The sequence below is a fragment of the Lepisma saccharinum genome, chromosome 25 (assembly GCF_977018435.1).
Source record: "Lepisma saccharinum chromosome 25, izLepSacc3.1, whole genome shotgun sequence".
In the NCBI taxonomy this organism is placed as follows: domain Eukaryota; kingdom Metazoa; phylum Arthropoda; class Insecta; order Zygentoma; family Lepismatidae; genus Lepisma; species Lepisma saccharinum.
Window position 1 is genome coordinate 55,683,249 of NC_139253.1, and position 17,391 is coordinate 55,700,639.

General features: G+C 38.6%; 1 protein-coding gene across 3 annotated transcripts in view; it reads left to right on the forward strand.

Moving 5' to 3' along the window:
- LOC145978710 (V-type proton ATPase catalytic subunit A) overlaps positions 1-17,391 on the forward strand; it is a 49,036-nt gene that overhangs the window by 17,140 nt on the left and 14,505 nt on the right. For all 3 annotated transcript variants that reach the window (XM_083111514.1, XM_083111513.1, XM_083111515.1), the window contains exons 7-9: positions 2,190-2,331; positions 10,280-10,409; positions 14,848-14,974. In XM_083111514.1, coding sequence (XP_082967640.1) covers positions 2,190-2,331; positions 10,280-10,409; positions 14,848-14,974 — 399 coding nt within the window. The remainder of the gene's footprint in view (positions 1-2,189; positions 2,332-10,279; positions 10,410-14,847; positions 14,975-17,391) is intronic.

Genomic DNA, 17,391 nt, shown 5'->3' on the forward strand with positions numbered 1-17,391 from the left:
CTTGCACAATTAATACACATTAGAGTATGTGAAGTCAGTTTTCTGATACAACCATAAAATTTGTATAGTTTGTGCAAAAGTTCTTTCTTTTAACGAATTGTTCATGCTGGGCATGGGCAGAAGTATATGGCCCCTGCCCTTGTTCTACCAGCCAAATTCCTTGGACCCCCACCGTAACAATGCCATTGTCAAATCTTCAGAAAGTTATCTTTTTTAGTTACTTTGTTTAAAAAAAGTAACTGTTAAGTTACCGTTGTTTTAAAATGCAACTTACCTAGTTTGCAGAAGATAAATCCTAGTATGGTATGGTATATCTGGCTCAAATATTGTTTAGGTAAATTTTCATGCACATTACAGGAAAGTTCTGTTTCATTATTTTTTAGGGATGGGCAGATATGAAATTTTGGCCGATACTAATAAAGTACTGATGCCGATAACAGATATTCTACCGATCTGATATAAAATTCCAAATGTTTCTTGAAGGACCTGAATGGTTCATTGACCTCCTTAATAAATTTGTTTTGAAGCGACTGCAGTGCAAAACTTTTTGAAAAACTAAGGCCTGGAAACTTATAACAAAAAGGGTTTGCACTAAATTATAAGATATTTATAGATATATCGAATCGGTAAAATAATCTGTAATTTTACAGATACTCCAATATGCATATATCAGCTGATACAGAGTACCAATTAATCTGTCCCATCCCTATCATTTTTAGTATTAGTATTTGAATGATGACTATCTGTACTTGTTATGTGTGAGAAAATTGAAAGTAAACCCTTATATTGGATAAAATCATGTCACAGAAAACATTTACTTGTAATCAGTGTATATAGAAAGTTTAACATTATATTTATAAGTTTTTTAAGCAAGCAGTTATTCAGTTATTACTGTTGAACAGTATAGGAAAGAAACTGTATACCTGAGAAAGTAACCTTAATTAGCTACCTTATTGTTTGACACACGCACACACACACTAGAAGTACTACATAGAAATTTCAGGAAGAATGAAAGATCGACTGGTGCTTGAACCTGGGTCGGGCCATTGCTCTACCAACTGAGCTACCAAGCCAATCTTGGTTTTACCTGATGTTTCATTCTTGCTGTTTTATATGCAAGGAATTGTGCATGTCTATACTGCTGCAACATGATCTTTTGCTTGTGGAACACTGTAGACCAGAGGTCTTCAACCTATGGCTCACGGGCCACAGGTGGCCCACAATGCCCTTTTCCTTTTGAAAATTAAGTACTTAACATAAAAACCTGATTAAGTAAATGGTAGCATCTTACAGTTCTCAATTCCGTAGTGTAGCTTCGTGGCCCGCGAGCGTCATTGAAATTGTTAATGTGGCCCGCACTGTCTGACGAGTTGAAGACCCCTGCTGTAGACTGTGTTCGGCATACAGACTGAAATATTGCTGAAATTGCATAATTATCGTAGTTACTCATTTCAAATGGTATATACAATTACCATTACTTGCATAAAAGTAACTGCTACTTGGAATGAGTTACTTCAGCTACTGATTAGACATACTGACATACTTTTTTTTTTACTTGTACTACAACATTACTAGAGGCACATATTTTGGTAAATAAAAAAGCAAAATTTCTGTACATAAACAGTCGATTTTGGGTTCAAAGCAGTATATAAAATGACATGTTGGTTTTAAAATTGTGAATATAATCCTAAATTTGATTTAAAAACTGCACTTATTACACAAAATAAACTTATCCCTTCTAACAGAACATTTATGTAGTTACCAGAGTATTAAGTTTATTCCTGTATAAAGGGGTCCATTTTTGCTTCTCAAATATTTTCAGCAGAATTAATCAATTTTCTGTGAATTGCATAACTCGCGGGATAATTCAAACTTCAGAAAGTTGGTAAATAAACTCTAAATTTCATGTTTCAGTCTATTTTGCATTTTGCAGTCCATTATTTCGTGACAAAAAAGGGTAGGAAAATGCACCACACACCTTTCAGAAACATGAAAAATTAACATTACAATGTGTTATTTCACATTTCGTCAAAAACAAAATATGCATGTGTGTATATATTACTGATGCTAGCTTAGTTTAGAAAATATCAAGTTGTTTTAGCACCAGGCAAATTATTTTATTTTCCTTTGGTGATATTGATTTTTGGTTCTTGTCCTGTGGATCAATGCTGTCATTTGTTTACTTTTAGATGTGTTCAGGGTGGAACAACAGCCATTCCAGGTGCTTTCGGTTGTGGAAAAACTGTCATTTCTCAGTCTCTGTCAAAATTTTCCAATTCTGATGTTATTATCTATGTTGGTTGTGGTGAACGTGGTAACGAAATGTCAGAGGTAAGAAAATAAGTATTATAAATTTGAGGGAACACTGGCTTGAAAGGTTGTGCATTCAAATCCTGTGCCATGGAATAATTGTTTTTAAATGTGTGTGCTTGATTTACATCCTAGTTTTATTTTCAAGGTACAGTCAACTCTCGATTCTACGACCCCGGGTATAACGACCCTCTCAAAGTAACGACCCTTTTCCCGGGAACCGTGAAAAATTTGGAACAAAAAAGTTGAAAAATTGAAGGAAATCGGCTGAAAAATGAGTTGTTTTTTCCTCCACTCATTCCCTTTACGAGCGCTCTACCGCTCACAATTAGGTCTGAACTAAAAATAGAATAGACACCACCACACCATGCTTGAGTGATATCCAATAGCACTTGACCTCTGCCCTCCCCTCCCTCAAGTGCACCAATCTTAGCCTGCACAGACTGCCGCTACCCAACGTGCCAGGCTTGTTTTGCCAACGCTTGCTCTTGGATACGCGAGAAGAGAAGATCGAATGTGCTTGGATGTTATTTTAAATCGACTTGACTTGTTTCCTTGTCCTAAGAGCTGCTGAAAACTCGCGGGGGAGGGTGGGAGCAGCCCGAAATGACTGCTGGAAAGCTCTTTCATCGATAAATACACCACCTTGAGAGATAAGATCGCAGGAATGTTCGAAAATACAGATGCATGGCGCCTGGAAGTCTGGCCCATCTGTCCAGCTCTGACCTAGAGTTCATCAGGTTCCCGTGAGTGATCAACTCTTGGCCTTGTAGCCGACAACTTCCGGTAACCGCTTTCATTCAAAACGTGTTCTTTTTCTCTGCAACACTTCATAAAAAAGCGAAACTGTTACAGATTATCAAAACCACAAAGGTGAACTAAAGATTGTCAACCCGCTTAATGCGTTGTCATCCAGGTTTCCACAAAAGTTTACTTCGATCTTACGTGCATCATAACTCCCGTTTCCCACTTCATACGTTTTCCTAATTGTGTAGATGTCGTAATATCTGCCAAAAAAAGTGTTCCGTCGTTGGCTGACTGACTTCTCCCTCTTTTCCTGTCAGCAAACGTAGGGGGGGGATGCAGATTGTTTCAGCCACGATTTTCTTGCTGACGCAGGCTGATTACAGGCGAGGGTGGAAAAGGAACCACCCCTCTTCCTTTCCTTTGACGTCTAAAATGGGGCAACCAGTTCTGGATATATTCTTGAAAACTAACAAAAACCATAGCACAAGCAAAAAAAAAAGTGACCCTCTACCCTTTCCCCAGCTCATTCTCCGCCACTGGTGTGCACGGCAATGTTGATAATTGCAGATTTCAGTTTTTTTTATTTATTTATTATTATTATTTAATGCTGTTGTCTGCATAGGAAATATTGCCCGTATTATTGTCTGTTGCATGGTAAAACGTAAAGCAAGGGTCATTTCTTTCTTCTTTACACTGCTGTTAAAAGTTCCCTCTTCGACAGTTGCGTTATCTTTAAAATGCTGGGACTTTTCTCTTCCGCCACCTGTTGCTGGAACTTCCAGCCAGTCTCCTTGTTTTTACGATACAGCTGGCGCCAGTGTTTTGTCTAGCGTCTGCAAAGCTCTTGCTTGCCGATAACAGTGATGACTCATCCAGCACGAAGGAAAAAGTTATTGTTTTGAATCTCCCAAACACAAAGCTGTTTTGATTTGACGATAAGGAAATTGGATCTCCAGAAAGGAGAACAAGAGTTAAAATAACTTCATGTTCTGGGCCTTCTGATAAGCAAATCTGTAAATTTAATTTGCATCCGCTTTCTTCAGAACCATTCATGTGGAGGAAAAAAAATGTTCAATGTGGGAATGGTCGCCGAGACCGATTAAGAAGACATTATGGGAAAAACGTTTGGAGGGGTGGGTGTTTGACATCGAGAATACTCCTACATCCAACATTAAATCGATTAATGTGCTACCATTTTGATATGTGAAAATGCGCACTTTCATAAAGCTTGTTTTCAGTACATGTTATGCTGATGGGCTAATCGGGACTAAATATACAGTTTAAAGTGAAATTTAATTCCAAACCCGAATGATTATCGACTGCCAGGCTGTTTAATGATGTGTCCTAGAATACGCATTGGGTGAAAACAGATCGCAAGTTGCACGTTTCCTTTTTCACACTGGATTACAATGCAAGTCAAGGAAGGAGTTTGGACTGCTCCCTTGAATGGGGAAGGAGGGTGAATGAAGTTGTTTGAAGCAAAGAAAAGTGACTTTTTTTACGATGTATTTTACTCAGCCGAACCAGAACGAAAATTACAGCCCTGTCTTTATTTTTTTTTTGTCTGGTACCTAGAGAGGTTGTGTTGTTTCTCCCGAGAGATCTAATCTTACCAGTTAATCTTGTAACAGACACTGCTCCAGTAAACCCCTATAAAATCCAACATTCTTTCTGCCCGATTATCTCAAGACTTTTGCTGGCACCAGTCTGACTGGTGTCAAAATTCTTCGAGTTTCGCTTGCAATAAGTGAGAGATCGTTTTCCTTTCCATTGGTCTCTGTGCAGATGGGTTTCTCATGAACTAGAATTGTAAGAATTTCCTGGAAAAGCAACAACTGTGCACAATTGAAACAAACATTATTTTAAATTCTAGTTTGTGAAAACTTTTTCATGTTCTATTTTCCTTCTCACAACACGCATCCTGTGCATAACAGGTTGTATAACTACCAGGATAAATGTTGTTACCATCTCCTAGGCATCTTTGTGTCCGTTTGAGCTCCCTTTAAGCTGCAAATTGGTGCAAATTCCAATAACGACCCCTTCGAAATAACTCTCCTTTTCCCGGGAACTGTGAAAGGTCGTTGAATCGAGAGTTGACTGTACCATTAATTATGTGCTGTTGAACATATTTAGGAAGCTTTCAGACCGAAGCGACATTGCCCTTTTCAGTCCATAAGATAGCATTCACCATCCATGTTCGAACAACAGACCAAGGTGAAACAATGCACTCTATTGAGAAAACTGCCCACTCCAGGTGACACACGTAGCTTATCATGTTACTTTGGTTCCAAATGTTGCATTTATTTCTGAAGGTTTGTTTCCAAGAAACATATGCAGGGAATGGATTTATATGTCACTACATATTTATATATGAAGCTGAAATCAGTTATATTTTGTATTATCTTTGAACATCATGACATTTAGAGTCCAAAAAGTTGATTTTATTTTCCATATTTGCACATACACTGCTCAAAATAATTAGGGGATCAGGCAAAAATAAGTAGGGAATCAGACAAGATATCAAAACTCATGTAGGCATACTAATACCACATCCTTTATTTTCATTCTGAGATTAGTTACAGCAAGATATGCTGTCATGATACCTTATGTTAATGACATTAATGACATGTGACGTGATATGACAATTAGAGCATCAGTAGGACAGCACAAAAACAGACACAAACACTACAGCAACTCTTCTCTAGTACGGTGTATGATCTCCCCTAACGGCCAATACTGCTGCACACCTGCGTGGCATGGAATCAATGAGCTGTTGGGGATACGTCGCCACTCTGCCAGAAGAGCAATTTCCAGCTCTGCACGAGTTGTGGGAGGTGCTGATCGAGCTGTAACTTGTCGGCCTACTGCATCCCAGATGTGCTCGATTGGATTTAAGTCTGGAGAGCAAGCTGGCCAGGGCACACGCTCGATACCCTCCTGGTCCAGCATGTCGTCCACCAACCCAGCTCGGTGTGGACGAGCATTATCATCCATGAAACGGAAAGAATCACCAATGGCACCAGCATAAGGCACGACATAAGGTTGGAGGATATAGTCTCTATACTTTCGAGCTGTCAAGGTGCCATCACAGATGATGTGCAGGTCCAAATGTCCACCAATACTGATTCATGCCCACACCATCAGCCCACCACCACCATATCGAGAGCATTCGTGCACAAAAGCTGGGTTGTTTCGTGTTTTGCGTTCCCTCCAGATGAGAACACGTCGGCTGTCAGGTTCCACACTGAATCGTGACTCATCAGAGAACAGAACGGACCTCCATTCGGAATGTCCCCAACCACGATGTTCCTCCGTCCAGTTTCTACGGGCTCTACGGTGTTGTAACGTTAATGGAACACACACCATGGGCCTACATGCATAGAGGCCACCTTCATGAAGACGATTCCGGGCAGTTTGCGATGACACTCTGCGTCCCGTTGCTGTTTGCTAGGCACGTTGCAGTAGCATTGCATTCTGCCCCCTGTTCCGATGGGCTGTGATTAAGAGATAACGGCCCTCCCTCGATGTTGTTGCTCGTGGACGACCTTGGCCTTGTCTTCTGCGAACACTTCCTGTTGTTTCAAAACGGTTCCATAGTCTGGAAATCACTTTGCGACAGTCCAATGGCGTGTGCTACCTGGCGTTGTGACTGCCCAGCTTCAATCCTTCCTATGGCTCTCCAAGCCGTAGCTTCCGGTAAATCACATTGGTGTGGCATTGCCTTTCTCACCTGAACCTTTGCCTTCCCTAACTGAACTGTATTGCTAACCAGATACGACTAGCATACAACTCCAGCACACACACACTCCTCCCCTCTAACCTTGGATTGGATTGATTTGGTGTTTTAAGTCCTCTCCCCTCTAACCTTTGATATCACCAGTGCAAAGGTTAAGTCATGTTTAAGGCACTGGAACTTTCGGTTATGGGGCTTTAGCAGCTGATTATAGCTCATACAGGCGCTGACAACATATCTGGTCTGATCCCCTACTTATTTTTGCCTGATCCCCTAATTATTTTGAGCAGTGTATATTAGGTTTTGCTTCATATTTTACATGTTTTTCTTATTTTTACATATTTCCATATTTCAGACCATTTTTCAACATATATTCCATATTCGTGCAATAACTATATGTCCCCGTGTGACCGAAAGAGTTAGGTGAATTTCTTGTGAATAACTGACATAGTCCGAAACGATGTTAACCTTTACTCATATTCTGTTGCATATGTGCAACACAGAAAATAAGGGTGTTGTCATAATGTGTTACAGATGTGCAACACACAGCTTCAACGTGCTAAGGACGTTGTAACTTTTATGTGAGGCTGCAAACACTGACGAAATGTCCTCCAAGGTTTTACAGCAGTCTTGCGAATGAAAACTTCCCCCTGGCAACACATCAAGGTCGCGGTTTGGTTTGGAAGCTTGCTTTGGCAAGGGAACACTGAACATGTGCAGTTTATCGGCTGTTTTTTCTGGTGCAGGACATGAAATGACTTGTAGGTGGTAAGATCTGACCGTAACTTTTGTCTGAAGCTTCCAAAGAGATGTGTGCAATAGAGGCGTCTTTTGGCTTTTCCCAAATAGAGGCTACAAATAGAAGCTAAAATGTGTCACACGTGACAGCACAACTTAGCAATGCCACAAAGGAAAGGGATGTTGAAGCACACACCCCATCTTGAGCGTTCTGAATTGTAAATGGGTTGCAATGCCCTGATGTTTTAGTTTCCAAAACAAAAGTTGTTGTCAGAGGTACAAAGATCGAATAGTCTAGGAGTTAGAATGATTTCATGTGCAATATGCAAATTAGCATTTTTTTGTAAAAAAAAAAAAAAAAAAAGCAGTTTCAGATATAGCTTCATATTTCATCTTGTATGATAACTAGGAACTTGAGACAAGGTTAATTTCGTTGTGAAAGATCCATTCTATGAAAATAATGCTAAACTTTGTGTCCTTTTCCCATAAAAATGGGGAAAGAGGGGGCAAAGTGCAGATTTTTTTCATGGAAATTTGGGGGTGCGTCCTCCACCACCTGTCATTCTCACTTGGACATTATCAATTAGCATGGGTTGCATGCCCTGATGTTTTAGCTTCCAAACAAAAGTTGTCAGAGGTACATACGTTGAATAGTGTAGAAGTTATAATAATTTGTTGTGCACTATACAAATTAGAATTTATTTATTTTTTTTGTAAAAAAAGCAGTTCCACATATTGCCTCATATTTCACCTTGTTTGATAGCCAGGAACATGACAAGTTTCATTTCGTTGCCAAAGATCCATTCTATGTAAATAATGCTAAACTTTGCATCCTTTTCCTATGAAAGTGGGGAAAAAGGGGGCAAAGTCCAGATCTTTTTTCATGGGAATTTGGGAGTTATCAATTAGCATGGGTTGCATGCCCTGATGTTTTAGCTTCCAAACAAAAGATACCTGAAGCGGATAGGTCGAATAGTCTAAGAGTTATAATAATTTCATGTACACCATGCAAATTAGTTTGTTTTTTGGTAAAAAAAAACAAAAAACAGTTCCACATATTGCCTCATAATTCACCTTGTATGACAGCCAGAAGCATGAAACAAGTTTCATTTTGTTGCCAGAAATCCATTCTATGAAAACAAGGCCAAAGTTTACGTCATTTTCCCATAACCATAGGAGCAGAGGGGCCCAAGTCCAGATTTTTTTTTCATGAAAATTTGGCTGCGCAAGCCCCCCAAACCCCCCTACCACCTTCAGTATTCCGAATTGGGCATGGTTGCATGCGCTATGCTTCTAGCTTCCAAACAAAAGTTACCCGAAGTAGATTGGTCCAATAGTCTGAGTTATAACGTTTTATCTGAAATAAGTGTAGAAATTTAAAATTCGCTGGAAAAGGCCTTGGCAACGCAGGGGTTACTTTCAGAAAACCCGCTCGGCGGTCTAAAGGTTAAACAAACTAAAATTTAAGACCTTTCTTATACCCTCCAATTGTGTTCTGTCATTTGAACAATGTTTAATTGTACACCTCCCAACTTTTTGCATTTGCTATTGTAAAACACTTGAAATACCTGTTTATTTACAATTGTCAACAATATAGAATGAGGGCTCAAGCATCGGCTCCTGGTTGTTACAAACGTTATTTTGGCAACATTGGAAGAGAGTCTCCAAGTAGAGCAGCCCTTTGCTAACCCCACCCTTGCTACTAGTTGTGTGCCAGACGACAGCGTATGGGTATGCTTCTGGTTTCTCTTCAAGACAGCGACGGTAATAGTTAGAATACAATACAAATGTTTTATGTAGCTTGTGTATATTTTATGTTATTAAAAGGTAAATTTTTACAAATTTAGGTCCATATTTAACTCCATATTTTGGTAAATATAACTAAATATATATTTAGCACATTTCAACTACATATAAATCCATTCCCTGGACATGTGTAATTTGTAGCTTTGGTCTGAAAGCTCCCTTAAGGATGTAACTGTATAGGTGAAAATTCAGCATGAAGTATCGTTTAGTTGAGAGATGCTATCAGAATTCACCCTGTGTTGAACCTAAAATGACCTTTTAACATAACCAGTACACTAAGCATCACTCACATGAACCCCCCAACATTGAGAAAGGAGCAAATAGAAGTTCATCTGAAGATTTGAAGTGGTATTAGAGTAGGTAAAACTAGAAACATTAGTGTATGGATAATGTTCAGTAAAGTATATTTTATAAAGACATTTAGGAAAGTTAGAAACAGTTTTTTTTTTTTCAATTTCTCTGAAGATTGTTTTCTCAACTAAGTAGCAGGGTGCATTTGTGCATGTACACTTGACTTTTGAAGTGGAAGAATAAAATAAAATGTATGTAGAAAGTATTATCTGGTGTCTGCTTTTACCATAATTTCAAAACGGATACATAGAAATTAATGGAAAATTTCTTTTTCAACATTTCCTTTTTTCACAGTCCACAGGCTTTCCAAAACAAATGCAGCCTTGGAGGGCCAGTAGAATGTTAATGTAGTTTTACATTTCACAAAGTACCCTTATGTGATGTCCATCCATCCACATGCAGCTATTGTTATCTCAAGAACTGCTAAAGCTATAAACACACATTTTTGTACACTGACCAAATGGTAGCACAGTCTAACATAAAACAGAAATTATTGAAGGAAGAAATAATAAGGCATGACCACTATAGTTAAGAAAAACAGCATGTGAACTGTTCATTTTCTTGGTTTATATTGATCCTTTTGTACTTGCATAGGTATTGAGGGATTTCCCAGAGTTGACAACAGAAATTGATGGTCAAGTAGAGTCCATCATGAAGAGAACTGCATTGGTGGCTAATACCTCAAACATGCCTGTAGCTGCTCGAGAAGCTTCCATCTACACCGGTAAGTAGTTAAAACTAGTACAAGGTGTCTCAATGATCACATTCCAATTTAGTCTCAATTTTACATTTTTTAGCAGACAAAGGTGAAAAACTTAAAATGCAAGAAAATGTAAAACCGAGGGTTGCACCATATTGCTATTTTTTAATCTTGAGGTGCTAAGGAAAAATATTTTTTTTCCCATGTTTAACGTAGTGTTAGTGTGGTACTGGCATGGCACAACAGCTCTTGAAGGGTTGGTAAGTAGCATTTCTGATAGATGTGTGCTCATTACCCATCATTGTTCCATCATTTGCAATTTTCCGACAAAGTCAGGAAATTCTCTGGATGGGTAATGTTTGAAATTTCGCGAATGCTCTGGAAATCTTGAATTGTACACGTCGTTTTCACTTTAAGTGATTGTTTTTGCATTTCTGGAATAAAAACTAACTATTTCCGATAAGTTCCAGAAACTTATCACTGCAGAAAATGTCGAGAATTAACAACTTTTTTAAAATAACCATTCAGTATTTCCTGACTCGGGATCACGAAAAGTTGGGAAGTCATTTCCCGAAGTCAGGATCGGGATGGGAAATTTTTTTCCCGATCCTGACAGTGGCGTGCCAAAGAGGGAATTGATGAATTTCATAATCCTCCCCCCCCCCCTGTTTGGCCCAATATTAAAGAAGAAAAAAAGAACTCCGAAAGCAGGATAAGATGACAAAATGAGGGCGAATTACTAAAAAAAAAGTATACGGAAGCCTGCTTTCGAAAATTTTCGGCGTGCCACTGACGATATATAAAATTTCCCATCCCGATTTCGACTTCGGGAAATGACTTCACGACATTTCGTGATCCTGAGGAGTCGGAAAATACCAAATGGTCATTTTAAAAAGTCGTTAATTCTAGTCGTTTTCTGCATTGTTGGTTTCTTGCTACTTCCGTGCAATGGTAGGAGCGCGTCTATCCTCGACAAAATCGTGCCACACTTAAAAAGCGTTTCATGCAAGACAGTTGCGTGCGCAAGGGAAGAATTTCGTAACACCCACTTTTGGTCTGGTATTCCTAAAAAAGGAACCACAACTATTTACCTTAATGCTTCAGTGACAGTAGGTGCATGTTGATCCTCGCCGAACTCACGCCACTTCGTTCGGTAACAAAACTTTTCTCGTGCGATAAATGCCGGTTATGGCTTCCAACTGACAGCAGATGCACACTCGATGTCAGTAACATCTGCCTCACTTTACTCGGTGACGTAAAATGTTTCTCGCGCAGGTAACTACTAGTGTTGGGTACGATATATCGCGATATTGAAAAAATATCGACCAGGCGATATCAACTAGATGATATATCATCACGATATTTTGGCGATATGTATTGTGGAGATGATATATCGCCGATATCATGATACGAAAAAATATAATTTCGTCTGTGACGATATTTTCTTGATATGTAGCGATATCAAATTTCCGATATCGTCCATCCCTAGTAACTAGCGATGTTACAGCTCCCGTCTGGCTGTAAGTGCACATTCTATTTCCCCTCAGGTCTTCGCCATTTTCCTCGATGGTGAAAAATGTTCCCAAATAAGGTGAAAAGTTGTGGAAAACGTATTTACATGTGGTTTCATGTAGCTTTTGGTATTATTTCATATCACACACACACCATACTTTCCTTTTGCACACAAAACACATGTGGTGGATTTTCATGGTAGTTTTAGTTTTTAAAGCACAAAATGTGTTTATATTCACAAAAGTGTTCATAATTGTGATATTTCGTGATTTCAAATGGATGAAAATGCATTCACAACATGCCACTGCACATACATCAACACTATTTTTTTTTTTTTTTTTTTTTGTAGTTTTGCAGCAATTAACATTTTTTGGTGTTGTCGTATTAAAATGAATTCAAGGTCCCTATCCATAAGTATGCGTGAACAACAGACTTAGGTGGCAAGTGAAACGAGATGCATGCCACATGAGTTTGACCCAATCAACAACAATGTTTCATGCCATAGTAGTATGATAGCCTGCACCAGGCCCGATCTGATTGGTAATATCCTCATGCGAAAAGGGTCCCTTCAGTATAAAGTAAAACAGACCAAGGAGACACCATACATCATATTGAGAAAAACATGCAACTTGTCATGTCACTTCGGTTTGAAATGTTGCATTTATTTATGAAGGTTTGTTTCTAAGAGACATGTGTCACCTGTCGCTTGAGTCTGAAATGCAACTAAATGAGTGTTCGCCATTTTCTGAATAGATTCATTGTTCAAAAATTCAATAAGGCACAAGCAGATGCTGATCACAAAACTTAATTTACAGGGTTTTTTTTTGTATTCTCTCACCATTCAAAAGAGTGTACTGAATATTTTTTTCAAAGCTGGTATTCGCAATTAAAATTATCTGATATGCCATCTGGTGAGATTTTCAGGAACCGCTCCATGTAGGATACCTCACTGCGCTTCGCCGTGTTAGTCATTCAAAGCATGGGGAACATGTAAAAAAGTAGCATATACTGTTCAGTTTTTTGCTCTAAATCGTTTTGTGGTTCAGGACAAGTGAAAAGCTTACACGTGTTTTCTACCCCGTGGAATCAACAAAATGAAACGTTTAAATAAATTAAGGAAAACAGAACTGATTGACAAGATTGGCATAACTGAAATGCGGCAAGGAAAGTACGAAGAATGTACGAGTCTGTTCACTCTATTTCCCAAAATAATCTTTCGGACAGATGATTTTATTGCCATGAAAGTAAGTTTTAAATTGTTCTTTATGAATATAACATTTTTTTTCGAGAACAATGTATTATATGTAATTTGGAACAGGTGCAAGTCTATTAAGTGCAAAGATGAAAGTAGTTTGAGAATTAATTAATGTTCGTAATCATAAAGGTAAGTCAGAAAAACATAGTTGACATGCTAATGTTGCTGTTTCATTCAGTATGTCAATTTTCAGTGAAGACTGAAAATAGCCTCAATGAAATTGTTGTTATTGTTATTATTATTATTATCATTATCCGGTGTTGTTATTAAACCAGCCTGCCTCTTTAGGGAAAAAAACTGCAACAGCATGTTTTCATTTATTTCCTCCCAAGCTTTGCAATACAGGTGAATTGCTTTATTTTTAAATAATTTCTGAGAGCCCCAGTTAATTACAACCGAGGTGCAGTGCAGATGAAACAACACCACTTTGAAAAACCAGTGTGTATACATTAGTTGTGTGTGCGTTTCCCATGTTATTTTTATTATCATAATTAAATGCTTCACTCTCAGCACAGCTTGACCTTCGTAATAGTTCTTGGAATTCACATCGCATTCGCAATATTTAAATATTACGTGTAATTTAAAAGTTTCTTTCATACCAGCAATGGCAAGACACTGCTATTACGTACTACTACTGAATGTAAACAAAGATCTATCCTATGTAGAGCGGCCATATTGGAAGCGACACTAGCGCTCAGGTGGTAATTTTAATCGCAAATATACCGCCGATCTAACATTTTTTTACTGCTCTTAGTTTTTATTTACCATAAATTTGTGTCCCTACTTACATGGGTAAAAATATTTATGCTAGCTTTTCATTCTATCTTGTATTTTTTGAGTAGAATGAAAGTGACATATTTTTTACTTGCAAGGGGAACTTTAAATTAGTGTTTATGTATTATGTGTGCATTACAATATTGTCTTGTAAAATCATCAAATTTCAAGTTTTAACTTATTTTGTTATGCTAACATTATTGAAGGCATTGCTTTTTGTAAACCCTTTTGTATTACTTCCATTCTTTAAAATTGGACAGATCGGCATTTTATCCACAGGTAACAAAAGTCTGTGTACAGTAGAACCATGAATCTTGCATGCTAACTTGAAATATCAAGATCAGTTGCAGTGTTCGGCTATGAAGATGTTGACTTGCTTCCAGTAGTCAGTTTTGGATTAATTGCTGCATATTTGAAGAAAGAATGTGCCCCCCCCCATATATATATATATACATATACATACACCGGTATATGGTGGTATAAAGTATATGGCATTTGCTTTACCACATTGTATCTTTCCATGTGCCAGCAAGTAGGCAAGCGGCCCCCCAGCATGTGTACCCATGTTTCACAGACACAATGTCTGGCGAAATGATATGGCAGTCTGAAGTAATTTGCTCATGCAAATGATGCCTGTGCCTGATCTTTACAATGTACACTTTGGATTTTAGGTATCCCATACTGCAAAATAAGTTGAATTTATGGCAGGTGATCAAGGAGACCATTTTTCTGATCCCTTGCAACCAATCCTGTGCTGTAGCAGTTCTGATCCAACTAATAATGTACCTGCACAGTCTCCACATTTTAGGTCACCCAGTATGTCTGTCATCTTGTTTCTGTACCTTCACAAGTGCATGGGTTTCGTTAGATCATGCCTGATAAAACAGAATGTATTCAGTGACACAAGCATATATTTTTCAGGTATCACATTGTCCGAGTATTTCCGTGATATGGGTTACAACGTATCTATGATGGCAGATTCAACCTCACGTTGGGCTGAAGCCTTGAGAGAAATTTCAGGCAGATTGGCTGAAATGCCTGCTGACAGGTGAGTTTGAACTCTCTAACTATAAATTATGAAGAGTTGCTTGCTCTCCACAATCCAAACACAGTTAATATTTCTGTAATAGCACAGTGTTGCTATTTATTAACAGAGGACTTTCCATATTTGAAGTATGGTAAATAAAGTTAATAAAATAAAGTTTTTTCAATTTAGGCTATTTACAAATAATGAATCCAATTAATTTATGTGCTCTCGTAGTAATATCATCAGACTGCATGCATCACTAAATGCTGTGATAGTTTAGTCTCTTACTTCTACTCTAAAAATCTTAACAGAGTTGATACCATTAGAATGTATCAGATTGCATTTTGTGTTTCAGTAATAATCATACTTTTTGATGAATTAAGTTGCAACTCACTCATCCTTGAGCGGAGTGGTTATCACAGTGTGCTAGGATGCAAAGGATCTCACCCTGACCTGGGCATGAGTGTTTCTTGTGAGTGTCTCTTCAATTTTGTCATATCATCACTCATCCCTGTTGTCGCAGTTTTAAAATTTTAAAAAAATCAAATCCTTATCCTTGAGCCTTTCAACAACTCATAAGAGATTGTCTGCCAATAGTAAGTGGTGTTGATTATAGACAACCACATAGTTTAGCATTATTTGAAATGCTATCTGATACTAGTTCACAAAAAAAGTGAAAAAGTGTTGTGCTATGAATTGTTGCTTGAGAAATGCAGGGAAACATAGTGATGTTTTACATTTCGTAAAAAATAAAAAATGGCATCACTTCATTATTTTTAGTTTTTGGCATTTCGCTCTTGCATTTTCAGTTCAGTTGTTTTCTTGATTACATTCAACCTGACAATTTAATTCCCTAACTGTTAAATAAAGTACAGTGAAACCCCAATTTTACGTTCCTGCATTATACGCTTTCCCGCTTAATACGTTCATCCAGTCAGGCCCAGCCGTGTTAAATAAAAGGAATTTCACCTCGATCGTATGTTCGCTCTAACTCCTGTTTCCCCGCTTTATATGTTTTCCGAGCCATGACGTCTTAAAATTTGGCAGAAACGTGTTCTGTTGACTATACGACTTCTCCCTCCTTTTCTTAACTTTTGCAGCTGTTCCAATCACCACGTGACCTTGAACTTTAGGCTTTCGTGCAAGAGGAGGGAGCGAAGAGTCATGGCCAGTGGAAGGTGGGGGGGGGGGGGGTGGAGGTGGGGGTACAACTTGCATTTGTTGCACCTTTATTGATGGACAGGAAGGGAAAACTGCACTTTTTGCATTCCCGGTAAAGATAGAATGGGCCGATTCTTCTGCCTCAGGATCAGATGAGAAGCACACTTGCCAAACCAATTCTCGCTAAATGGTGCCTTCCTTAGAATTTGGACAAAACAGAAGTTCACCTTTCCCCCTCCAAGTGGAAAATTGACAACAGGATTCGATCACCATTCGCTTCTTTGCCCACACAGATTTACAGAATCCTTCCTAGTTGACGGGAACAAAAAAGGAAAGCGGGGAAGGGGCTTGTTTGTGAAAACTTTTTCTTTCTTCTTGTTTGCAGCGTTGGAATGGGGAAAAAATAAGAAGGGTTTCCCAACCTCCGCTATCAGATACTGAATAAGTACTGCACTATTTCTTTAATGGGAAGTCATTTAGATTCCTAAGGAAGTACAATTGGATCTAGTCTATATTTCACTGTATTTTTAATCTGAAGTTTTTTCGAATGCTATGTCATTTGGTCATCAGAATGAAGCTAAAGTGATTATTTTTTTGTATGGGCAGATGAGCGATATTTTACTCACAAACTGAGAAATATTATTGTCAAATCAAGTGTTTGGGAGGATGAGTCGAAGTTCAGACACATGTATTATTCTGCATGGGGTAGAGAACGGTTTCTTTTATATAGATTAAGTGATTTGCGTGCTGTACAGTGACGGAGTCAGGAAAAATGAGTTTATAAATGAGGGGTGTGGCAATATTCTCTGGGAGCAGTTAAATTTAGTGCACATTAAAATGCTTATTTGGGCCAAAAGAGCATATATTTATTTACTTTTTGTCATTCGCTGGGGAGCCATGGTCGCCTAGTTAGTAGGGTGTCTGACTGCCGCACTGGAAACTTGGGTTTGATTCCCTGGGTGGGTGATCTAAGCTGCCTCTTAAAACAGCTCTGGAGCTCACCTAGTCTCAAATAAATGGGTACTTTGGGGCAACCCTGGGGGGTAAAGGCTGCCTGAGCATGGTGCTGATCACATCACCTCCAAATTGGCTGAAATTAAAGAATTGGGGGGTAAAAGCAGCCAGAGCATGGTGCTGATAAAATCTCCCACACACCCCTATATATACATCCCGGCATAGTGCAAAGTTCACAGGGAACTTTACCTCCACTTTTTCTAGTTTCCTTGGGGGGGAGGGAGTTTCCTTTTTCTGCCCCGATTTCCATGCTTGTGTGGAAG